Here is a 26,220-nt window from a genome sequence, read left to right as displayed (position 1 = left end):
TTGTGGGCAGTCGTTTCCTGTCGCTGCTTGGTAACAATGGGGAAGATAATGGCTGCCTGAGCAACGTCTCCGAGCAGGCGCTGGGCTAGAGGCGGGTCTCAACCAGCGACTCATCGGAGGCGGGCTTGAGAGCAGGGGCAGGGGAGGTGCACAGGAGCCTCGGCGGCGGCGGCCGAACCGACCGAGTCGGACCCGACACTAAAATCGAGTAAGTGAAGCCTTGGGAAACCTCTTGAGAAATGGATGGAGCGCGAGAGGAAGACAGCGGAGCTGCGGCCGCCGCGTTCTCTCAAAATGGCCTGAGTGTCGCGTCGTGGCGGACGCCCAGCGCCGCCTCCGGACCCCAAGGCGCTGATTGCTGCGGGGGGCTCCGTGGCGTAGTCGCCGCTGCCATTTTAGTTGGGCGTATAGTCACAGTCTCTTGAAGAAGGGGAAGGAGGTGGGTAGTACTTCCTCCCCGTGGCGGTGCAAGCTAAAGCCAAGGCCCTCTACAATCTTAAGAATTTGGGGGAGGCGATTTATGAGTGTTGGCCTCCGGCATGAGAATCTTTGATCGTCTTAGGGTTTTTTCTCTTTGGTTCTCTGGAGGCTTCCCTCGCTTCCTTACCCCTCTTACATGGCGGGCTTGGGCTTGGGAAAAGGGAAAAAAATCAGGCTGCTCTAAGTCAGTGGCAGGGAACTCTTGGGCCTTTAGATTTCTCAGGATTTGCAGAACCCCACTTCGAGCCCTTCTGCTGGGCACTATCAATTAGGCGCCCCCTGGGGCCACGATGACATCTTCCCTGAGGATCTGGGGCAACTGGTTTACTCCCTTACTCGATAATCCTGGCATAGTCTTTGCCAGATACCACTGCAAGAATCCCCCAAAAAGGCAGGGAAAAGCTGTTGCGTGTTTGTTGTTTTCCCTGGGTAAGGGTGGGAATTGGGCCAAAACATTTTCAACTTAATTTCCTTCAATCCGGCAACAACCCAACCCCTCCCCCCTCAAAAAGAAAAGCCTAAGGGTCTCGGCTTCTGCGGGCGGTACCTGCCACGTACGCCATAGCTTTAGTAACTAGTATTAACCGGTTGGGCTTCTGCTTCCTGAATACTCAGTCCCTTTTTCCCTTATGCTGATTAATTTCAAGATGGAGGAGACAGCCACGTTCCTTCCCTAGACAGTCTCCCTGTACTTATTCCACAGGTTAGTCCGGGAATTTGAGGTCTAGCAATCTTGTTATTTAGGTCATTCTTTTCGTTTAGGGGCAAGAGGAAGCATTTATATGAGGTTGTCATCCACCATTTGCAAGGTCCAACAGTAATTTTTTGCTGCAAATAAGGAGCCCCCATTTCCTGAATCAGAATTAACCGCTGTCGCTTTGGATCATTGAAGGGAGGAAGAAATAAATGTACTACTAGTCGTTTCTAATACTAGAATCATTTACTTGATTCTTCGTGATTAAAGACAAAATTACCCCAAGCACCCCCATCAGGTACATTATGTCCGTCCTGGATGACTTGAGACCAGGCAGCCCAATTATAGCCCCCCCCCCCCAATCAGCTTTATAAATTATAAAAATAAAGTACCCAGGAAGACCAATCCAAATACTTTTTAAACTATGATTTCAAGAGACTGTTACACTGAACAATTTTCATTTTTTAGCCTAAATGTCCTGCTGATCTTTCATACTTTAGTTTCTGCCATAGGCTCCTGTAATGTGCCAAATAAGTACTTGAAAGTAACCATCAGAATCTGAAAATATTACTGGTCTAAGGAAAGGCCTATTTTAAGGAAGCTTATATTAAAAGATAGATTGGCTTTCAGCCTTTAAAGGAAATCTTCTAACACAAGATTGCTGGTTTTCTCTGACCTTCTCAATCTCCCCAAATATCCTAATAGTAATACTAAATTAGGTTGGGTTATGGGGTAACTTAAAATATATAGGATGTGTTTTTTTTTTAGGATGTGTCTATTTCAAAGAAAATGTCTATCTTATGAAAGAGGAAGAATAATGGATTCTTTTTTTTTCTAGAGCAGAGAGTGAAGAAAACTAAAATCCAGTTTATTGTATTACAATACTATGTCATAACAGTCAGGTAATTTATTTTTTGTTGCGTCTCCTGATGATTTATGTGTAGAATGCATGTTTAAAAATATTTATTCTGTTTTGCAGGCCCTGTAATTGGATGGGCTCATTTGATATATGTTTATTGGTGCTGGGCATTCTTCATGATGAAAATGGGTTTTTCATTGGGAATTCAAAGGGTAGTGTGTCTGAGTAGCTAGAACTCACTAGTGTTTTGTCTGTGAATTTTCTTCTTTTAAAATAATATCTGAAGTTTACCAATACCTATATAGAACAGAAAGAACAAAGTAGAAATTTGCTGCCTTAAATCATTGTTGGAATGGGATGGGTCTAAATAAATAGTGTTTCAATGTTCATTGAATAACTAAATGAAACATCAGTTGAGTGTCTTACAGGAATATAATCTTACATTGGTTTGGGTGGTGGTCAACTTTTTTCCTTCAAGGTCCAAAAAATCCTAATTGATATATGATACTGTGATATTAACTCCTTTCATTACCATCATTGTTAGGGTAACCACATAATTTATTGCCCTAGCCAGGTTGCTTTTAGGAGCAAAAGGGACATTATTAATAATTATGCCTGGACAACAGGTGCAAACCTGGATTGCCCTAGGCAAACTGGGATGGAATTAGCTTAAGTTCATAACTAATTTGCATTGAATGTGTATGTTCTGTGTCCTGTGTTTTTACATGCATGACTTTGTAATCCTCATAGCAAAGCCTCATGAGGATATTAACTATTTTACAGAGGTAATCGAAACTGAAAAGAGGTTAAGCAATTTGTCCTCAATTAAATATCTAATAAATGGTAGAGCCCCCATTTTAACCCAGGTCTCTTTGAACCTGGAGTCACTAAACTTTTATACCTCTAGACTTAATTGCTCTCTAATTAGTTTGGAGATGGAAAGAAAATGAAAGCTTGTTACAAAAGAAATCTATAGGTTAGATCATTTCAAAAACTTTTGTTCCCACTTAAAGGGAATCTGCTTTATGAAGTAGGTGAGACTTTTAGCAATTACCCTCTCCCCTTTTTTTATGTCCTGGTTCCTGTTTCAGCTATTACTGCTTGTGATATAATTTGATAACAATTTACAATCAGAAATGGTTTTAAGAAATAGCTTAATGAAATGATCTGGAAATGTTAGGCTGGTTGTATATGTTCTTTCAGGTTAGTGAAGATGTTGTGAGGCCTTAAATAATATAGTAGGTCAGATGGGACATCTGCATCTGTGGAATTATAATGTGTGTATTACTTTTTCCATAGACCTAGTAGATTGTGAAATAGAGCAAATCACTCACCAGCCTCTTGTCCCTTGATTTACCATAGGGTGGATAACAAATTAGAAAGTGAAAAGTCCTCTCTCAAATCCAGATTGATGAGGTGCTAGAATTTTGGGCCACTGCGTAGGACATGTTTTTCTTTTGTAAGTTTACTTCCTTAACACCTCTGTATAACACAAAGATTTCCAAAACCTTATGGGCCATCGACTTCAGAAAGTATTCGTTTATATAATCCCTTGACATTTTGATAACCAGTGTAAGAAGGCAATAATGCTTGTGTCTGTTTTTTCCTTCATTATTTTCTCCCAACCTTGAAAATGGAAATTTCCTAGATAATCAGTTTATTTTTCCTGTCATCAATTGAGATGTTTTTTAAATATGAAAATATTGGCAATTTTGAACAATTCAGGAATATATGAACTTATGGTTTTATTTCTGAAATATATAGTTGATCTTTTTGTTGTAGATTTTCTGACCCAAGATTTTTGTTCATTAGTACCTACATATGTGTGAGACAAATATCTATAGACAGTTTGTGGTGTGTATATCAATTTGTGCACCTTTTGCAGTGATTTCATGACTCCAGCTTGGGCTGCCATTATAACATTTGCATGGTGATGAACATGATACTTTGTTGGGAGGGGGGTATTTGTGTTGGGTGTTTTTAACTTTATAATGAAAAATGATCTCTTTCCTCTCACTCTCCACTTAATTAAAAGCTGTAGGGAGAAGGAAGTTAACTCTTAATTATAATTTTAATTTTCTTACTGGCCAAATTTCCCATTAGTGTCAATTATATCCAAGGTGACTGACTATATTAATTTATCCAAGCTGGAACAGTTTTGAGAGTGAAAGAGGGCCATATTAATAATCACTGTGGGACAACAGGTGTAGATTGCTACTCTTCTGGATAAACTGGGGATATATGGTCACTATGGTCATCATTTCTATGTCAGAACACTGGTTCAGGAAGCACAGTTGTCAGCATGTTTCATTCGGTAACACAAAATTGTTTCCCTCAAATGATATAACCGTCATTTGTGTACATAATATTTTCTTTTTTGGTCAAGGGATTTTTAATTTTAAAAACTTTCTTCACTTTTTAAAAATTTAGATGTAAAACATGTTTTTAAAGATAGTATCTTAAAGATAGTTCTTTTTTTTTTTTCAACGTTTATTTATTTTTGGGACAGAGAGAGACAGAGCATGAACAGGGGAGGGGCAGAGAGAGGGAGACACAGAATCGGAAACAGGCTCCAGGCTCTGAGCCATCAGCCCAGAGCCTGACGCGGGGCTCGAACTCACGGACCGCGAGATCGTGACCTGGCTGAAGCCGGACGCTTAACCGACTGCGCCACCCAGGCGCCCCTTAAAGATAGTTCTTAAAGATAGTTATCGATTAACACCAAAACTGTCAATAGTCAATGATTTTACATTACTTTTTTATGAACACATGAACATTTTGGTGTTTTGAGTCATTTTTTGACTTGTTGGGGATAATGAGGCAGAATTGAGTTTGTGTGGGTAAGACCAAATTCCAATTTAGTGATGTAGCTCAATAATAACATGGAATGAGTAATCGAAGATTAAATTTACTGTCTAAAGTACTTGAGTGAATAGAAATGTCATCATGATGGTTTATTAACTAACTTGTTCCTGTGAACTGGCAGCATTTGGTTTGATCTCTGTCCTCTGATTTGTTGGCATTCTTATTAATACTCTTTCAGTTTACTGTTGTAGAGGGTTGTAATAGAACTGTTTGTGAGCTGCATGTCAGTAGACTTCCTGCCAAGAGATTTAGACCCATGAGGGACACTTCTGAATCCTTTTTTTTTCCTGCTGTCCTTTTCAAGTGGTAAAGATAAAAGAATATAAATGAGGCTAAAGTAACATTGCCATGCAGATAGTATTTTGTAATCTTGTATTGCTATAATAGTATCAATAGTGGTAGAGTCCTTGGTAGCATCCTCTGATAGGCCAGTATTGGAAATAATCAACAAATTGTGTGGGTGATGACAGGTATCATGCATTAGGTAAAGGCAGTGAAACATCAATCCTGTCCTGTTTTTCAAAGAGGGGTGCTTTATATTTCTGTTGAAAAAAGTAAGATAGTCACAAAAAGGAGATAGAAGTGCCTGAGTGAAGTGGTAGGGAGAAAAGCACAGCATTTTAGGCTGATAGCCTAGTTACTCATGTTGTTTCTTAAGCCTTATTTTTCTGACTTATTACTGTAATGTGACCTGGGTTATATTTTATTCATAGTCACAGATTCATAGAACTGGCAGGTACCTTATGGGTGGTTTTAAGCCAGCTCTCTTAATATTGATGAAGATCCTGAGGCACAAGAGGTCAAGTGAATTGGCCAAATTAACATAGCTGGTTAATTTTACAGCTGAGACTAGAACCCACTATCTCCTACTTTCTCCTTTTCACAGAACTGAATTCCACCCTTCCACTGATAGAATAAAAAAGCTGTTTGATTGTTAATCATCTTTTGTCTATTACAAATGCTATAAAATTTTAATTAAACATTCTGTATATGTAAATTCTCAATACTTTTGGTGACTACATATACAATAGTACTTTATATCCTGACCTCAAATTCAGTGGTTCTTTGTGATTTAACTTTTAAAAAAATAACTGCGTTAAATATTTTTCATTTTGGTGATGGTATTATTGAGCTATTTTCTTTATTGACGAGGATTGCATGTCATTACTTTTCATTTATTTCTGAGGTTCTTAAGCTCTGTTGCAAACAGAATGATGCTTGTTCTTTTTCAGTATGACACATTTTTATGTTGATACTATGATTTTTTTTAATTGGCATGTTCTGCTTTAGAACACTATTGAGTCTGGAGCTTGTATGAACACAAAAGATGAAATGCTCAAGGTGCTCTGGTAGTTAGTTGATATTAGGTTACCTTGATTACTCCCTCCCACTGTACCTTTTTGTTTTTAAGAAGAGATTATATCTCACAGACTTAATAGATGTGGCTTCTTTTTAAATTGATATTCACACAAGCATTTGGATTTCAGGATTCAGTTTTGTAAAGTCTTTTGTTTAACAGTATTTTTGGTGCCTTAAGTCTCCTTCATTGGGTACTGTGATGCAGTATATCTATTGAATATAATATGTATGTATTTAGCACCAGGAGTGACCCATTAGTATGAATAATATGTTTTAAGTGACTTTTCACCCTGACATAAGAAAATTACATTCTTTAAAGATTGGAGAACATAGGAAAATTAAATGAAAAACTTTTAACAGTGGTCAGAAACATAGTGATCTGCATACTTGTATTAATATATAAGAAATGGAAATCACTAAGACAGTGCTTTAAAATACTCAAGGTGAATAAAATCTGCTTTAAATTCTCTAATTACAGAATAAACCTCAGGTTTAGTTTTCTTGCTGGCTTTTCTTTCCTGGAATTGAATTTACCTGACACAAACATTCATTGACCAAACGAATAGTTTTTGAAATGACTGGGCAAAATTTATAATTTGGCTGCTCATTTCCAGGAATGGATTTGGATATATTGGCACACAGTACTCTGGAAGAAATAAGGTTAATAAAATATGCTATTTTTTGTTTTTAAAACAAAAGTACTAAAAGTTGACTTACTTAAAAATAAGTCCTACTTCATACTGCTTATAAAAGGTGTTTTGTTGCTTTGGAAGTTTTCATACCAAGAGTGAACATGGTATAAAAAGCTCATAGTGAGGTTGAATACTTTAGACATGCCTGTTGGGATTGAAGGAATGTGTTTTAAAGTATATAGTTTTGCAAAATTATTGGGAGTAGTTGTTCATGTAGTGAAAACTTGACTGGATTTGGAATTAGGAGACTTGTATTTAATTACTGACTCTTTCCACTTACCAGCTACTTGGCATTTGGTAAATCACTTTCTCACTCTATACCTGTTATCTGGAAAATAGAGGTGATTATTCCTACTTCATAGGATTGTTGTGAGGATTAAGTGAAATATAAGTGAAAGGGTTGTGTCAATACATGGTAGTGGGTATTGCTTATAATAAGGGAGAGACCTAAGTGACTTAACAATTACATATTCTCTTAAATTATTTTATTGGTAAGCTTTTCAAAAAAATATTTAAGTTTAAAAGTGGGTGATGCTAATCATATATTTACTCCAAAATTTCTGACTTATGCACATGAATATTGTAACTGAGAGTAAGATAACTAAATAGATTTAAGATGTTCTCTTTTATGTTGATAGAAGGAGCCCAAGAGTGTGGGAGGATTCTTCTTTCCTCTTACTAGTTAAACTGGAAGTGTACCACAGTGTTCACCATAGGGTAGAATCTAGAGACCCATTTTGGCAACATAATTCTTTATTAAAATTTGACACCAAAATGGAGAGAGATCTGTATTTGATCATTTGAATTGTGGTGTCTGGCATCTTTAGTGTGCTTTAACCTTTAAAATGTTCATTTTCACTTACGAGTGGTAATGTTACATCTACCAGGGTCTGAACCTGTGGTTTAGATTTACTATATTTTTTCACTTTATTCCGCTTGGGTAATAAAGAGACTGCTTAAAATAAGACCAGGTTCATGGGTGTGTGTGTGTGTGTGTGTGTGTGTGTGTGTGTGTGTGTAAGATCATTTTACAAGGCATTTGAGAGCATTGCTTATATTCAGGATTTCCTTTTTTCTCCAGAATGTAATTACCTCTTGTTCAGGGGAACTCTGCAGGTGTAACGGTCATAACTCACCCATTAAATGTCCCTAAAGTGTAGAAGTGTCTTGTCAGTGCTGAAATCTCTTGAACCCCATGCCCAGCCTAGGGGAAATGCAGAGTAAGTCAGAAAGAAGACAAAAGTAGGGAAAGAAGTCAGAGTTTTCTTTCCCTGTCCCCTAATCAACTACAAGAAATAAACTTCTCCTTCATTGGACACCTATACCTTAGCAAAAACATTGTGTGTTCTGTTTAATGAAGCCTTGCTGGTTTGGTCGCAGTTTTGAAATAAAAATAAGTGTATTACAAGGGATGTCATGTGGGGAAATTATTTTCCTTGATTTTCTCTGGTGTATATTGGGAGGAGGGAAAAGGAGAGCAGGATATGATTATGGAAGTAAGAGTAATTTGGATGATCATGTGTTGCTTTGTGAGTGTGTCCCATTGTTAAAGTGTTAAATTTAAAGATAAAATTAAACCAAGATAAAGATTCTTGCATGGAATAAACTAACCTCTAAGCTCACCAGGAAAGAGCTGTTTAGGATTCAACAGTCCCTAAAATCACAGTGTCAGTAGGGTTTTCAATAGAGGTGTAATGTTTTGTCTCTAGTTTCCATGTAGGAAATGATAGAAATTCTAAAAAGGTCAAGAATGAAATCTTGATGATTGGTGAACATAGGAAAGAATTCTCTCTTCCATGTATATTGGTAGAATATTAACATTACTATTTTATTTTAGAAAAACATAAAGAGGATGTATAAATAGTGGGTGTGTAGAGCACGAACAATATATTGGGAACACTTTGAAATTCGTCACATATGTGGGATTTTTCTACCTTACAAGCAAATTCTTTCAAATTGCACTGTCCAGTGTGGTAGCCACTAAGCACATGTGGCTACCCGACACTCGAAATGTCACTGGTGTAACTGTATTACTGAACTTTTAATTTTCTTTAATTTTAACTAAGGTAAATTAAAACTGAAGCAGCGTAAAATATTTTCTCATTAAACACAACTTCATTGTTTTGGTAGGACTGCATTTTACTTTAACCATTGAAAATTTAGTATCCAGCTTGAGATGTGCTGTGAATGCAAAATACCAGATTTCACACACTTGGTATTAACAAAAAGAATGTGAGACATCTCACTAATTTTTTATAGTGATAACATGTTGAAATGGTATTTTGGTTATGTTGGGTAAGTAAGATTATGAAGAATATTTCAAAACTATAAAAGACCACGTAAGGCATGAAGTGCCACTCTAGTGGCACAAACGCTGTGTGCAGCAATGGATGAAAAAATTGCTAGCTGAGATAGTAATAGTTTCTCAGGAGGTAAGATTTCGTTTCATTTCATCTTAAAGGGTGAGTGAAATGGGGAGAGACTAAGAAGCGGCTGAGGGAACAGTGTTAGTGGAAGTGTGAAGGTAGTAAAGTACAAGGTATGTTGCAGGGCAGGGATGCAGCAACTTAAGTGGATTTGTCTTATCAAAGTGTTATAACAAAATTGTGGCAGTGGAATACATAGCTTAATAGGACCCTAAGCCCAGAATAGAAAACTAAGAGACTTCCCCATCCTTAATGACATGTTAATCCAAAGGGTCTTTTGAAGTCCGTCTGTTCAAACTCCTACCTAGTAAGCAATCTCCTCTTAATATCCACCAGAATTCTGCTTGGATATTTTGAGAGAATGGGTAGTTTGCTTGCTTCAAGAGGCTGGTTACATCTCCACTTTAGAATAGTTTCATTGTTAGACCGTTGTATCAAAAGAAAGAAATATCTGCTCCCATAGTTCTTCAACTGTTAGCCCTAGTTTGATTCTGTGGTTCTCCCTTTCATGTTATAACTCTAAATCTTTGAAAATGTAAATCATGCCCGTTTTTAGTTTTGTCTTCATGCAAGTCTTCTCTGGGTAATTCAGCCATTTTCTTTATGGTGTTCCCTGACTTGTCATTTTGGTCATTCTAGATCTGAACAACAGGTTGCCTTGGGTCTGTTACCACTTTTATTTGAACACTGTGGTCTATGAACGCAGTATGAGACTATCTTAGGTTTCTTAGCTAGGTCAAACAGGTTTTTTATTGAGCTTTTTGTTAACTGAAAACTTGAGGTCTTCATGTGAACTGCTCTTTTCACATGAGTAGGTTTCCTCCCTACTCTGTACTCTTCATATAGGTTATTTTAATTTGATAATCCTTCATAAAGTGTTCAGGGTAGCACATATACCATCACTTTTGTTGATTTCAGCTCATCCTCACAAGCCACTGAAAATTCAAAATATGACTTATCATATACATACATCTTCATTACTAACTCCCAACTCTGAATTGGTTAGATTTGGTTGGCATGTCTTTGACATGGTTCTTATTTAAATACTGAAGACAGGATTCTTTGCAGGTTAACATTGCTCTGTAACCTTTGAGGGTGAATCTGTTAAGCTGTATTGTCATCAAGCTCTTTGCTACTCAGACTGTGATTCTAGGATCAGCAGCAGCAGCACTTGGAGGCTTATTTAAAATGCAGGTTCTCCGGCCCCACCCCAAATCCACTGAATCAGAATCTGTATTTTAACAGGATTTCCAGGTGATCTGTTTGTATGCTGAAGTTTGAGAAGCGCTAATCTAGGCTACATTTCTCATGATGATAAATAAGGATGTAAAACCTTCTCAGACTCTGTACAGAAATCAACCCAGACTAGTCAGCAGTGTAATTCTGACGTTCCTATTAAAGAGGTTCTCAAACCTAACTGTTCAATAGAATTACCTGTGGAATTTTTAAAATATTGCTATCTGGCCAACCCCAGAGAAAGCTTCCCAGGTGATTCTAATGTACAAGCCAAGGTTGAGAACCATCCCTATGGAAAGCAAATAAGGTTAATTTGGCAGTGAACCCCACTGCTGGTAAACATATTTTTCTTCTCCGTGTTTGCAATATATCTGATAGTCTATTCCAGAATTTCCCTCTAGGTTTTTGGTCAGATTTTGCTGTGCTACAGTTTATAGACTTCACTTTTTATTTGAAGGTTAGATTATTTCTAAATCTAGTGTTTTTTAATCATCTCTCCTATTCTCTGTGATTTCTCAGAGATCATCATTAGAAGTTTTGCAGTTCAGTCTCTTGATTCTCTCTTTGAGAAGTTTGTTTTTTCCACTGCTTCCAGTTGGAAGATGGTTCTCCTTGTTGAATAAAATAGGAACAAAAGAGAAGTTGAGTGCCTCTACCTTCTGTCCTCTGTTAATATACCAACTCCCCCACCACTCAGTATAAGACCCCTTTCTTGTTTCAGATTCTGTTTTTCAAAGCCATTTTAAAAATCTTCCATATTTTTGCAAGTTTCTGCTCCATATGGGCTTTAACCTCCCTGATGCTGTTCTTAAGACTTTGTGACATTCTTAGAACAGTCCTTGGTATGTGAGTTTTCTATTATCTTTGGTTCATATCCTTCAAATGTCAGAACTTACCAGACATTTTTGTCTTTGAAGATTTATGTTTTAAACGCCTTTCAACCATACTGAGTTATACTTTTTTTTTTTATGAATTATTTTTAGAACTATTTACTGATCCTCCACAAGTGGACTTTGTCCTAACTTTCATGTTAACTTTCAGAATATTAGGTGCTTAAGTACATTAACAAATATCGCTGGTGGTTTTCTTTGGTTTGAAGAGTTATGGCTGAAGCATCTTTTTCCTTTGTGCTTTCCTGTATTTTTTTAAGTTAGCTGCTTAACTATTACCAACACCAAATTGTGTTCCTTAGCTACATATGGAAAATTTTGACTTCCTTTTGTTTTTTGTTTGTTTGTTTTCCATTTCCTGGCCTGTATGACTTTAAGCTGTTGATTTCCAGTCTTAAAGTTTAAAGTTATAAAAACCAGACAGGTAGAGAAGCTTCTTCTTTTATTATTATTATTATTATCTGAAAGAGAGTTTGGTTTTATTTTTCTCTTTAGTACTGAATTGTGAATATCCAGATATTTCATGTATTGTATTTGGGATTCAATCTTAGTACTGATATAGATTACCTCTTCCACAAGTCAGGTTTTCATATTTTTGTGGAATTAACTTTTATATTTTCAGTGTGAACTTAAGGTCAATCTGGTGTTAGAAGGAAAAAAGCTAGAGGATGACTTTTTTTTGTTTGTTTGGAGTCTTATTTTAGATTGCTTACTTACTACTGTTGTTTTTCATTAGAGTGGTTAATTGAAAGTGGTAGAAAAGCCAGGTAGTAATGTGTTTTTTGGCTTTGCTGATCAAAAAGCAAAATTGAGCATATTTCGTAGTTATTTATATAAAAAGAGAGAAGCCCGAATTTCCACAAAGTTTTTCTTGGTAAAACTCAAAATATAATAATAATGGAGTAGTATTCTGTAATATGGGTCTGATAACGGGAAGAGTGGCATTCTTTTTTGGAGGGACATTTTGCTTAATCAGGGCTAAACATATTACTTATCAAAATTATTTGCAGATGTTCATCTAGTGTTACTGACTTTAAATGAGACTTTCCTTATTTAATTTTTGAAAATGTCTTTTCACACATACAGGTACAAGAAAACCTAGGAGATACTGCAGGTTCAATTCCAGACTAACATAACAAAGCAAATATCACAAATATAACAAAGCAAATAAACCAAGTCAAATGAATTTTTTGGTTTCCCAGTGCATATAAAGGTTATATTTACAGTGTAGTCAGTTAAGTTTGCAATAAATAGCATTATGTCTGAAAAATGATGTGCATACCTTAATTTCAAATGCTTTGTTGTTTAAAAATGCTATCCATCATCTGAGCGTTTCAGTGAGTCGTAATCTTTTTGCTGGCGGAGAGAGGGTCTTGCCTCCTTAATGTTGCTGCAGCTTCTACATCAGCATTTGCTGCTTCACCTTGCAGTTTTATATTAGGAAACCTCATGAACTACCTTTCAAACTTTTCTCATGCAGCTTCCTTACCTCTCTCAGCCTTCATAGAATGAAAAGTTTTAGGGCCTTATTCTTGATTAGACTTTGGCTTGAGGGAATATTGGGGCTGGTTTGATCTTCTATCCAGACCACTGAAACTTTCCATACCAGCAATAAGGCTGTTACCCTTTCTTATCATTCGTGCATTCACTGGAATAGCACTTTTAGTTTCCTTCAAGAACTCTTCCTTTGCATCCACAATTTGGCTATTTGGCACAAGAGGGCTAGCTTTTGGCTTATTGTGGCTTTTGACATGCCTTCCTCGCTAAGCTTAATCATTTTGCTAGCTTTTGATTTAAAGTGATAGATGTGTGATTCTTCCTTTCATTTGTATACATAGAGGTCATTGTAGGGTTTAATTAATTGGCCTAATTTCAGTATTGTGTCTCAGGGAATAGGGAAGCCCAGGAAAAGGGGGAGAGATGGGGAACAGGTGGTTGGAGCAGTTAGAACACACACATTTATCCGTTTAGTTTGCTATCTTACATGGGCATGGTGCATGGCACCCCAAAACAATTAGAACATCAAAGATTACAGATCACCACAGCAAATGTAATAATAATGAAAAGTTTGAAATATTGCAAGAATCACCAAAATGTGAGACAGAGACACAAACTGAGCTAATGCTGCTAGAAAAATTAGCACCAATAGACTTGCTCCACTCAGGATTGCCAGAAACCTTTCAATTTATTAAAAAAAAAAAAAAAAAAAAAAAAAACCAGTATCTGTGAAGTTCAATAAAACACAGTATGCCTATGTTGCTATCTAATCAGTACACAAGCATAGAATTTTAATGAAGCATATTTATCCCTTACAGAAGGCATTTATAGAATTCATTTGATATTTACCTTTCAGCATATCATTACACGGCAGAATTATCACTTTCAGTTGAAGGTTAGGTGGAAGCTCCTCAGATGCAGTTAAAGGGATTTTGAAATAAGGAAATTTTCTTTGTACTTGCAATGAGGTCCAAAAAATGCTTCCGGATCTGTAATTTGTGCTCAGAAAATAAATCTGTTACAAATTTGTAGGGGAATGGAACTGTTGTTTCTTTGATAGCATGTGTAAAGCAGCTTAACGTTGTGATTCCAGTGTTAGTTGTTGAAATGATCTTACTGCATTATAAGTTTTGCATATAAGTGCTGTTCTGCCTTGTAATTTTAGGTTGAATTCATTAAAACACATTAGGAAGTCTACAGCAATAGCTAATTTCTCAAGCCATTCATCATTTGGTAATAGTGATTGAAGGTGGTTCTTCTCATTCAGAAAAAAAATTCAGTCTTGGACTTGCGTACAATGAATTACGCTATAACTTTACCAAGGCTAAGCCATCAAATTAACAAGGAGTAGGGCAAGTTAGGAAATTGAGCTTCTATTTCTGACAAAAATTCAAGAGAACTGGTGATGTTTAAGTCCACAGTAATGAAGTTCACTGGTAATAATACTGGTTCAGTAATACGTTAGATTCACATAGTTTCTGCAAACTACCTGCTGATGAATAATATAATGAATAACCATAGACTTTAAATACCTTACATTTTCACAAGCTTTATAAATTTGTCCAACTTGTCTTTAGCTGCTGTACATACATATTTACCACCATTTCAGTTGTAACACATCTTAGCAGATTTCACTTTAAGCTGTGCTCAATTAATGTTTTCTCAACTTTTTTGAAATAGAGCACCTCGGTGGCACAGTCAGTTAAGCCTCTGACTCTTGATCACAGCTCAGGTCATGATCTCATGGGTTAGTGAGTTTGAGCCCTGCATCAGGCTCTGCGTTGATGCTGTGGAGCCTACTTGGGATTCTGTCTCTCCTCCTCTCTGCCCCTCCCCCACTTGTGCACATGCTCTTTCTCTCTCAAAATAAAATAAACTTAAAAAAAATACGATCACCTGTAGTTGCTCCATGCAGACTATTCATAGAGGCTACTTCTGTAGTTACTTCAAACTTCTTGAGTAATCAATACTTGACTCCTTGAATAAACAACTGAATAGTATCAATTACATTTGTCGACTCATCAAGAGCCAAGAAAACTCACTCAGAATCATTTGCTGTCTCATTTTTCAATTGATTATGACATATCCCAATATCCTTGAATTTTTGAGCAGCTACTCTCACAAAAATCCAATCATCTTGGGGCGCCTGGGTGGCTCAGTCAGTTAAGCGTCCAACTTCGGCTCAGATCATGATCTCACAGTCGGTGAGTTTGAGCCCCACATCAGGCTCTGTGCTGACCACTCAGAGCCTGGAGCCTGCTTTGGATTCTGTGTCCCCTCTTTCTCTGCCCCTCCCCCACTCACGTGCATGCTCTCAAAAATAAATAAACATTAAAAAATAAAAAACAAAACAAAGCTAATCATCTTAAACAGGTTTATTTTCTCTGACACATTTCTTTAGCTTCTGCAATGAAGCACAGTTTAATTAACTCCCCATTATAAACAGCTTTTCTTGATTTAGCCAACAAACCACTTGGAAACTTACTTTGGTTGAAGCTTCATTTTTTATTCTGAGAAAATATTTTGTGATGAGAGTGTTCTTTCTAAATTTCCAATTTTTTAGACTGTAGCTCTTCTGTGAATTGGGAATATCGTGATGGTTGCTTAGTCTGATAGTATGAACGTGTATTTTATTTTAGGACAGTTAAAGAGTGCCATTGCATAATAAACTCAGTCTTTTCCATCTCACAACAAAATCCATATTCCACTATGCCTTTGAGGTTGACAAAGTGCACTTTTACTTAATTTGACATGATAAGTATGAACTGGTAATTTTTTAAAATGTCATAGTTCTGGTGATATGTATGACACTTGAAATTCTGTCAGGTTACATCACTACAGTTTATAAGGTACAGATCATCACCAATGCAAAGTGATGAGAGTGCCACATCCGGTCGCTCATCTCTACTCAGCTCTGCCATTACAGCACAAAAGCAGCCACAAACAATATGTAAATGAATGTATATGACTGTATTCCAATGACACTTGATGAACACTGAAATTTGAATTGCATATACTTTTTGTGTATCACATAACATTATCTCCCTTTTGTAAAAACAGTCTTTAAAAGTGTAAAAAAAAAGTCATTCTTTGATCTCAAGGAAAAAAATAGGCGCCAGGGCTGGTTTTCATAGTTTGCTTACTCCTGACCTACTTTTTTCCTAGTATAACAGTCCTTTTTGGGAGTTTTTCTTTGATGAAATTTTATTCATATGATGTCTGAAAATTCACATCTTGACCTGCATTCTGGATTTTCACATAATTTAAAGTGTTCTGCAGAACACATGGTAACTTTTGTTTTCAAGATTGATCTCCTTTCTCCTTGTAGATAATTTTCCACTTGTTCATCAAGATGGAAAGCTCAGATTCTAACGATAAAGGAAGTGGTGATCAGTCTGCAGCACAGCGCAGAAGTCAGATGGACCGATTGGATCGGGAAGAAGCTTTCTATCAATTTGTAAATAACCTGAGTGAAGAAGATTATAGACTTATGAGAGATAACAATTTGCTAGGCACCCCAGGTATGCGATGTGTGAAGATTTCTGGTCTTTTAAAAAAAAAAGTCTTATTATAAAAATCTGTTTCTGCAGCCATTATGAAGTATGATTTTTAAAATTTTTTTAATGTTTATTTATTTTTGAGAGAGACAAAGTGCAAGTGGGAGAGAATTGAAAGCAGGCTTCATGCTCTGAGCTGTCAGCACAGAGCCTAATGTGGGGCTCGAACTCACAAGCTGTGACATCATGACCTGAGCCAAAGTCAGACCCTTAACCGACTGAGCCACCCAGGTGCCCCATGAAGTGTGATTTTAAGACAAGGGATACAGAATGACATTTATTGCTGTACTTATTGCCTAATTCTGTTCACTTATATTTGGAATTAACCTCTATCACGTCTTTTAGTTATGAATTATATTATGAATTTATAGCAAGCTGAATTGAAAAGACTGGAACTGAACAATATTTTTGTTTTTAGTTAGCTTTATTTAACCTACAAGACATAAATCTGAGTGTGGAAGAGCTAATGGGAATGTTAGTTCCTAGGACAGACTTCCTTTTTTGTCATCTCTGATTCCCAGATTATATTCTAATCATAATCCTCCAAAGCTGGCCTTGGGTAAAATTGTTAATTCAGAACTTTGTGCTTGGTTATTCTCTTTTGCCCAATTAGGTCCCATTTGATCCTAATTAAAACTCATTATCTCTGGTCCTCCTCATATCTATTTAATTCTTTTTAAAAATTTTTTAAATGATTTTATTTTTGAGAGAAAGAGTGCAAGCAGGGGAGGGGCAGAGAGAAAGGGAGACACAGAATTAGAAGCAGGCTCCAGGCTGCGAGCTGTCAGCACAGAGCCCATTGTGGGGCTCGTACTCAAGAACTACGAGATCGTGACCTGAGCCAAAGTCGGACGCTTAACCGACTGAGCCACCCAGGCGCCCCTCTATTTAATTCTACTAACTTTTGAGTTATTGTTTAAATTTTAAAAGGTAAGGTGTTAGTTAGCATGCCTCTTATGAGAAGGAGTGTGTTTTGAGCCAACAGAACCAGACTTGAATTAGAATGCCCAAGTTGGTATTCTGGCCCTGCCATTTATTGATACATCAGTCTCTCACTTAGTCTGTTTCCTTGTTTTAAAATGCAGATAATAATGTCTGCTTCCCAGAGTTACAGTTTTAAAGAATGAGCTGTTATATGCCAAAGCATTTAGTAAACTGGAAAGAAACTTATATAAGTTTTAATGTCATGTTCCCATACCCAGGTTCCTACTCCTTGGTTTTCATCTCAGTTTTCGTAATTTGGCAAACATTTTTAAACTGTTTTCAGGTGAAAGTACTGAGGAAGAGTTGCTGAGAAGACTACAACAAATTAAAGAGGGTCCACCACCACAAAACTCAGATGAAAATAGAGGTATATTTTGCTTTGGAGGGTGGGTAGAGGATGAAATAGATAAGGAACTTCAGTAAATGTCAGCCAGAGATTACCCAGAAATGGAACAAATTAATTTAGTGCTAAGTAATTGTTAATAAAAAGAGAACTGGCATTTTCTTGATATTTGGTGAGAATGTCAACGTGTTTTTTTTCTGCTTCACCTTTGGGTTGTTTGTATTAATTGAGACATAGTGAGAAATGGCTTTAAATAAGCCACATTTAAATAATGTGATATTTTTTCTTGATTTTTTTATCTCCATTGAAATTTTTTCCTTCCTACTGAATTATTTTTTCCTTATAAACATATGAGTTTTCCACCAGCAGAAAGAAATGGCTATATTCTCTAACCTAGTAGCTATCAACAGGTTATAATTCCCACCCCCACCCCCCGCTGCCCCCCCAGGGGACATTGGCAATATCTGGAGACGTTTTTTGGTTGTTGTCACAACAAGCTGGGGCTTTCTACTAGTAGCTAGTGGGTAGAGGCCAGGGATGCTTCTAAACATCTTTACATCCTAAAATTCACAACAACACAGCTCCCAGAACAAAGAATTATCTGGCTCAAAATGGAAATAGTGCCAGTGTTGAGAAATCCTGCTTTTATGTTTTAAATAGGATTGTGGGGAATTTGGCTATCTAACATAAGAGGCTATAACAGTTTGGTTCTTGAGCATGCCATTACATGTACTATGCCAGATTCAGACTATTCATTTGTTCTGATCTCCAGTTTCATGTTAATTTAAGCTCTTGGTAATATGAAGAAGTACTCAATACTTTTAAACTAGTAAACCCCATTTATATTTTTGCAACGGCTACAGCAGTCTTGTGTTTTAAAAGACCTATATATCAAAAGCATTTAAGTCAGGATCCTAAAAGAAATATTGTAAACTAATGAAAATTTGAGAGAAATGTACTTTGCACTAAAGCAGTAGCCCTGTACCTTAACTGGCATTTGTCTTATTTGATTACATTAGTGTTTTGACAGTGGACTGAAAAAATGTCTTCTGTATATGAAGTATTGAAAATAGACTTCCTACAGTTTCCCTTTAAAAAACATTCTCTAAATTTCTCTAGGATTAGCTTGTTCTTTTGAAACGAAATTAAAACATTCCTGTCTTTACTTTGCAAATCTATACAGTATAGCTTACAAATACCTGTAAATGTGACATCCATTGGGAATCTTTCTTTTTTCTCTAACGCAGAGTTTCAGAGCATTATTATATGATTGTCCTAATTTTAGTAGTTCCTTTTTCTCCCTCACCCCTCCCTTTTTTAAAAACAGGTGGAGACTCTTCAGATGATGTGTCTAATGGTGACTCTATAATAGACTGGCTTAACTCTGTCAGACAAACTGGAAATACAACAAGAAGTGGGCAAAGAGGAAACCAATCTTGGAGAGCAGTGAGCCGGACTAATCCAAACAGTGGTGATTTCAGATTCAGTTTAGAGATCAATGTTAACCGTAATAATGGGAGCCAAAATCCAGAGAATGAAAATGAGCCATCTGCAAGACGTTCTGGTGGAGAAAATACAGACAACAACAGCCAAAGGCAAGTGGAGAATCCACGATCTGAATCAACATCTGCAAGGCCTTCCAGATCAGAACGAAATTCAACTGAAGCATTAACGGGAGAAGTTGCACCTACCAGAGGTCAGAGAAGGGCAAGAAGCAGGAGCCCAGACCATCGGAGAACCCGAGCAAGAGCTGAACGAAGTAGGTCGCCTCTGCATCCAATGAGTGAAATTCCACGAAGATCTCATCATAGTATCTCATCTCAGACTTTTGAGCATCCTTTGGTAAATGAGACTGAGGGAAGTTCTAGAACCCGGCACCATGTGACATTGAGACAACAAATAAGTGGACCTGACTTGCTAAGTAGAGGTCTTTTTGCAGCTTCAGGAACCAGAAATGCTTCACAAGGAGCAGGTTCTTCAGACACAACCAGCAGTGGTGAATCTACAGGATCAGGACAGAGACCTCCAACCATAGTCCTTGATCTTCAAGTAAGAAGAGTTCGTCCTGGAGAGTATCGGCAGAGAGATAGCATAGCTAGCAGAACTCGGTCAAGGTCTCAGACGCCAAACAACACTGTCACTTATGAAAGTGAACGAGGAGGTTTTAGGCGTACGTTTTCACGTTCCGAACGGGCAGGTGTGAGAACCTATGTCAGTACCATCAGAATTCCGATTCGTAGAATCTTAAATACTGGTTTAAGTGAGACTACATCTGTTGCAATTCAGACCATGTTAAGGCAGATAATGACAGGTTTTGGTGAGTTAAGCTACTTTATGTATAGTGATAGTGATTCAGAGCCTAGTGGCTCAGTCTCGAGTCGAAATGTGGAAAGGGCAGAGTCACGGAATGGAAGAGGGGGTTCTGGTGGTAGTAGCAGTTCTGGTTCCAGTTCCAGTTCTAGTTCCAGTTCTAGTTCCAGTTCTAGTTCCAGTCCTAGTTCCAGTTCCAGTGGTGAAAGTTCAGAGACTAGCTCAGAGGTGTTTGAAGGCAGTAATGAAGGAAGCTCATCATCAGGCTCATCAGGTGCCAGGCGAGAGGGTCGACACAGGGCCCCAGTAACATTTGATGAAAGTGGCTCTTTGCCCTTCCTTAGTCTGGCTCAGTTTTTCCTCTTAAATGAGGATGATGATGACCAACCTAGAGGACTCACCAAAGAACAGATTGACAACTTGGCAATGAGAAGTTTTGGTGAAAACGATGCATTAAAAACCTGTAGTGTTTGCATTACAGAATATACAGAAGGCAACAAACTTCGTAAACTACCTTGTTCCCATGAGTACCATGTCCACTGCATCGATCGCTGGTTATCTGAGAATTCTACTTGTCCTATTTGTCGCAGAGCAGTCTTAGCTTCTGGTAACAGAGAAAGTGTTGTGTAATTAAGGTCTGAACTCTCAGCTATGTAGCTGGTATAGTGATGGGCAAACAGGAATCACTTACTTTATGCCCACTTTTTGGGTGGTGCTTAAATGTAAAGTAGCAACCTGAATTGAGTCATTGCTTTCTGAATGCATCATTGTCCTTTTTCCAATTTCTGTTCCAGAATAAAAGGAAATATTTAAAAAGCAATGTTTTAGGACATAAAAATCTGACTTCAGTACCAGTAATTGGCTATTACTGGTGATTCATCATCTACATTTATCAGTTTTTCCTTTGTTATCTTAAAAGATCAGCCTTAGCAATGACTCTTTATCTGTTTCTCATTGATCTTTGATCTTTAACGTTTCCCATGCCATAGGAGAGAGGGACAAAGGAAATTCCCAGTTTAGACTAAGTTACAGTACATGTATAATAAGTGATTGCTTAAAGCTTTGCCATTCCCAGTTATTAGTTGGCACAAATTCAGCTACATGCTGAATGTCATTTGTTCACCTTTCAGATGAGGTGATATTGGACGTCAGTGTAAATAACACTAAGGTTAGGATCTTCTAAATGTATAACTGTCTCCTAAGCCCATCACTGTGGCACACTGTAGAGTGAGCTTATAGTTTAATTGAGATATTTATCTTGTGGAAATATTAAAAAAAGCCTATGCTTGTGTAAGTGAAAAAATCACATTCATTTGTTTAAAAATGTAAAGCTATTTTGTAGAGGCTCAGTACTTTTCCAATGCACTGTTGTATTAATGCATTAAAAATTGTAAAGTACCATGCTTAGAAATGAAAAAAACTGCTTTTTGTGAGCCAACATAGTAAAAACACACCAAACAAAGTACAAAGCTGCTTTTGTAAGTGTGTAGATGTCAAGAGCAGAACATATCTATAGTATTTATAATGTATGTGAACAGCTACTGTGACATGCAGAGGAAAGGACGGAGTGCAGAATTGAACTGCGTTGAAGATAACCAATGGAAATTTTGTACTTTAACTTGGATTTAGGCAGGAAATGAAAGATAGGAGGAGTAAAGAAAACTGCTCTGAAGAATTTGAAATTTTTATGAAGACAGTAGCCATACAGATGTGAACTGGTTTCACATGGTGAGATCCTTGACACAGTATTCTAATTGAGTTGATGAAATAGATTTAACAACTTTGGTAGAGTTTTGGTTTAAAGAAAACAAACCACTACCACCTAGCACAAGTTTACATTGATGTTTCTACAAGTCTGCTCCTCCAAAAAAGAAAAAGGTGGAGGAAAGAGACTATAAACCACTTTTAGCATAAGAATTAAAGTTGGTACAGAGGTGTGTACTCTGTAAGAAAGTCTCCAATTTGCATTATTTTCGAGATTTGTCATTTAAGGTACCAGGCCACACTTGTTAATATTTCATTACTATCTAACACACACTTAACATCTTATATTTAAAGACAAATTGAAGAATTAAGGGATATTTGTCCTTTGTTGAAAGTTGGGTTATTTGAAATTCAAATTTTTCATTGTACTGCTCATATTTGAAGATGAGGCTGCCAACTCAAAATCAATGGCACATGTGTTTTTGTGTTGTTTCCTTAGTAATAAGATTAGGTTTATGAAAAACCCCAGTACTCTTGCCAAATTTCTCTTTTGAGGCCAGTTTTGGTTAGGATTAATCTGACTGTGGAGGACTTGTTTATCTGGGAAAAGATAGTGGACCCAAAGAGGAATTGAATGCATCCTTGGTCTTTAAAGTGACAACTATCCACGCATAGTCAGATACTCTATAAAATAAACAAGTCTGCTTCAGGAATTATCTGGTTACCTTATCTGTTACCAACCTGTCTGTAAAGGTTATTTCAAAGCTCATTCTTTTATATTTTCCTCCAGCTTTCAATCCTACCTAAGTATCAAGGTAATTAACTTGTAAATATGGTAGTTGTTTACTAAGGATATGTACTGCTCTTGCAAGGAAATAATGTCCAAACAAAGCTTCACTTATTTTTTTTAATATAAGCAGATTTCACTGTTTATGGCGCTTATGTAATACATTTTATCTTTTTAAAAAAAATGTCCATGTAAAAGTCAGGATTCCTTTATATTTGTGAGCCTCCTTGTCTCCTTTCCCAAGGGTGTAATCTACGGTTTTCAGATCTGCAGGGTAGTCCCAATTGGCTAAAAACAAACCCATTTTCCTCTTGGTTTGAAATGTCCCATTATAAGGGTGTTTATTTTAAATAGTTTAAAAACAACTACAGCACATTCTAAGCATAAAAGTTATTGACAACAGGTACCTCCCTAACCTCCCAAGATGTATTACTCATTTGTGACATATTAAGGTAAGAGGTAACTCATGCAGAATGCCGGTTATGAATGTAGATATTGAAGCTATTCATAAACACTGGAAATAGGATTTTAAGTTTTTAGCCTTCAGTAGAATGCACATATTGGACATGTGCATGTGGACACCTTTTTCAGTAGCACTCATTAATTTCCATTGGATTGTGTAGAATGGATACAAATATTTTAGTGAAATTTGCTACTTTTTTTTTTTTTTTTTACAAGGCCCATGACTATACTTACTGGTGTTGTGGACCTTGGAAGACAAGGTCATTTGTAGGTGTCAGATGTACAATGGAGAACAAGAGTCTTTTTTCCCCACCAGCATCCAAAACACCTGTTCTCTTGAGGGAACATTTTCTTGCTAAAGACTACATTTCATTTTGTATCTTTGCACTTTTTCTTTATTACAAAAGGTTCTGTGTTGAAGACCTAGTTTGAACTTCATGCAGTAATAGGAACAAGAAAAAACAATGTTGGGAAATAACGTTCAGAGCATAGGGAAAAATACTAAAAACTGAGTTTTCTTGAGTATTTCAGATATTTTTAAAAATTCACTTACTGGTATGAAGTGTTTGAGGTGTTATGTTGTTTAACTCCAAGCAGCTGACAAGGTTGAGATTTATTATTACTAAAACCAAAATTGAGCAAGTTAGGTTTTGAAGTGTGCAGACTTTATCTATAGCAACACTAGAAGATGAGCCATATTGTTAATTTGGAATATTTGCTCTAAAAAGAACACATTAGTTACACCTCAGTGGTGTTAATGGTTAATGGAGGTGGAGATTGAGAGAAGTGTTCACATTAGTGTTGGGAGTATAGGAAATAATCAATTGTAAAGTTAACAAAAAAAGTTCAGTACCAGGATTGTGTGTGTGTGTGTGTGTGTGTGTGTGTGTGTGTAATGTACACACACATACAATCTCTATAAACATGATTGTTGAGTTTATCCAAACTTTAGGAAACTGCTTAGCTATAAGTGTTACCTCAAGTAATTTTTTTTTTCCTTTGGGAAAACATGTCCTTTCTGTGCCAAGTGTTCTCTCCTAGTGTCAGTGTCTCAAATTGTATTTATGAAGGGTTATCACTCAATATGCTTTTTTATTTAACCACCTGCTTCTCAAGTGTCTATGACTTGAAATGGGTCAAGCATCAGTCATGACTTTCAGTCATTTCCCAAAATACCCATGCGATAGGGAGGTTAATGTTGCAAAATGACTCTTACAAGGCCATTTTTACAGCTTGCTAGAATACAGTGGCACCTTGTGGTGGTTGTCGATACTTTCCTTTTAAAAACGGAGGGTATTCCCCTCCACCCCTTTTTATTCTCCTTTGTTCTTTTGTGAACAAAAAATATAATCTTCCTTGAGTTTTTAAGTTTTACTTTACTGGCTTCCCTATCAAATGTATGGTCAATATTAAGTACACAGAAGCCATGTTTGCAGGGCACTTTTTTCTTTTCTTATGAGACTGTTGATTGCTATTTTCTAAAGTATTCTGTACCTTAGTGATGCAAGAGGTGGATAAGGCACATATGAAAGTGTTAGGCGTTGTTTCCCCCCCTTATCTATAGTATAATTGTTCACTATGTTTAATATTCAATAACAGTGTTGTAATTCAATGAGTTAACTGGTAAATTGTACACTTTTGAAAAACACTTGAAGACGTAAATCAAAAATAACATGCTTCATTTGGAAAGTTAAAAGTGCAAGGTCTGAGGAATGAGTGTTTCACTTATTTTTAAATTGGATTTTTAATTAGCAACTAAGAAACAGCTACGAGTTAAGTACTTGCCCTTTAAAATTTTTAGCATCTTGAAATTGAGTTCTTAACTGGAACACTTCTAAAATACTGTAATATTCCCAATAGGTGAGTGATCTCACTTGCTTTAGTAACTCCATTTTGTACTTAAAATAACAGTGTAGGATAGAGCTGGTACTCAAGTGTTGGAACTCTCAAGGGATAACAACAGTTTTTATCAGTTTCATGATGATTTCCATGTCTATATAGGTGTTTTAATTCAAATTTGAAGCAAATGAACACTCTCCAACACTCTCAAATACAATTACAGTGAGATATTTGGTTTTGATTAGGATTTGTTTACTACTAAAGAGCGACATGCTGCTTTATAGTCACTTGGATTGAACGATACCTTAAATACATGCAATGAAAGTGAACCCCACCATACCACTGTGCCTGGTTATTTCAGGGTTCCTCTCAGTTCCTCATCTTGCAGATTTATTCCAATACCAATGTATGGTTGAACCAGCTGCCCAGCCTTAAACTCTACTTAGTGGCCCTCTGCTAACATTCTTTGAACTGATTAATTTGTGTTTGAGCTGTCAGATGTTTGGATTTTACCTCTTGTTAGCTCCGTTTGTCCCTGGTGCTGCTTTTAAAGATCTAGGGCCATGTGATCAGGTATCAGGTTGAGTAGGTATGCAGTTGGCCTGGTTATGTATCTGTGCCTGTTTTATCTTCTCCCATGAAGAGCTGCTTTGGTATAGATGTTTACTTGGATTCATATATAAAGAACTAACTAGGCAGCAGTCTTAGAAAGCTTTCTGAAGCCAAAAGAACCTGAAGGGATTTGGAGGGGGAATAGTAACAAAAGCTGCCTTTATGTCTTTGAACATGAAGCACATAAATGTATGTTCTGTAAAGACTAAAGTGATTGTTATACCAGGGCTTCCTGACCTCTGGGAGAGATTTTCAAAACAGAAAGGAGCACAAAGTGAAGTGAATTTGGTTGGCTTGCTTTATCTGGTTTCTCATTTTCTTTCAATTTTAAATCTGAACGTAACACCCTTCTCCAATATCTATCCAGAAGACTCCTGGTTGGGAAGCCCTGTATTAAATTTTGAGAATGTACCCAGTTTCCTTTTTTTTTTTTTTTTGTACAGTGCTTTACACCTGCTAAAAAATAACTTGTTTAATGCAAAACAAGACCTTGAAAGGTCAGTCATATTACAACTGGTTTGATTATTAATAGTTATCTTTTAGGAAGAAGCTTTTTCCCTATGTAAGATGTCATACTGCAGATTTAAAATATAGACTATCAATAAAATGCATGAAGTGATCATT

At 36.8% G+C, this 26,220-nt stretch overlaps 1 protein-coding gene across 2 annotated transcripts; it reads left to right on the top strand.

Annotated features, from left to right (window-relative positions):
* Nucleotides 1-26,220, top strand: RLIM (ring finger protein, LIM domain interacting). Of its 2 annotated transcripts, XM_040467210.1 has the most exons (5): nucleotides 1-208; nucleotides 2,013-2,076; nucleotides 16,327-16,519; nucleotides 17,823-17,906; nucleotides 19,210-26,220. In XM_040467210.1, exons 3-5 carry the CDS (start codon nucleotides 16,351-16,353, stop codon nucleotides 20,820-20,822), a joined length of 1,866 nt encoding a protein of 621 aa, XP_040323144.1. In that variant the 5' UTR covers nucleotides 1-208; nucleotides 2,013-2,076; nucleotides 16,327-16,350; the 3' UTR covers nucleotides 20,823-26,220. The 2 variants fall into 2 exon arrangements, with proteins under 2 accessions (XP_040323144.1, XP_040323143.1); XM_040467209.1 differs by lacking the exon at nucleotides 2,013-2,076.

This window comes from Herpailurus yagouaroundi, unplaced genomic scaffold (genome assembly GCF_014898765.1).
Source record: "Herpailurus yagouaroundi ecotype Mexico unplaced genomic scaffold, PumYag 67375, whole genome shotgun sequence".
NCBI classification, from domain to species: Eukaryota; Metazoa; Chordata; class Mammalia; order Carnivora; family Felidae; genus Herpailurus; species Herpailurus yagouaroundi.
The sequence above is the reverse complement of the archived record's forward strand: the minus strand, read 5'-3'. Positions and strand labels throughout refer to the sequence as shown.

Coding starts and splice junctions, on each gene's coding strand:
- RLIM (XM_040467209.1), top strand. CDS start 16,351: ATGGAAAGCTCAGATTCTAACGATAAAGGAAGTGGTGATCAGTCTGCA. Junction 16,520..17,822: donor CAATTTGCTAGGCACCCCAG/GTATGCGATGTG, acceptor AACTGTTTTCAG/GTGAAAGTACTGAGGAAGAG. Junction 17,907..19,209: donor AAACTCAGATGAAAATAGAG/GTATATTTTGCT, acceptor TTTTAAAAACAG/GTGGAGACTCTTCAGATGAT.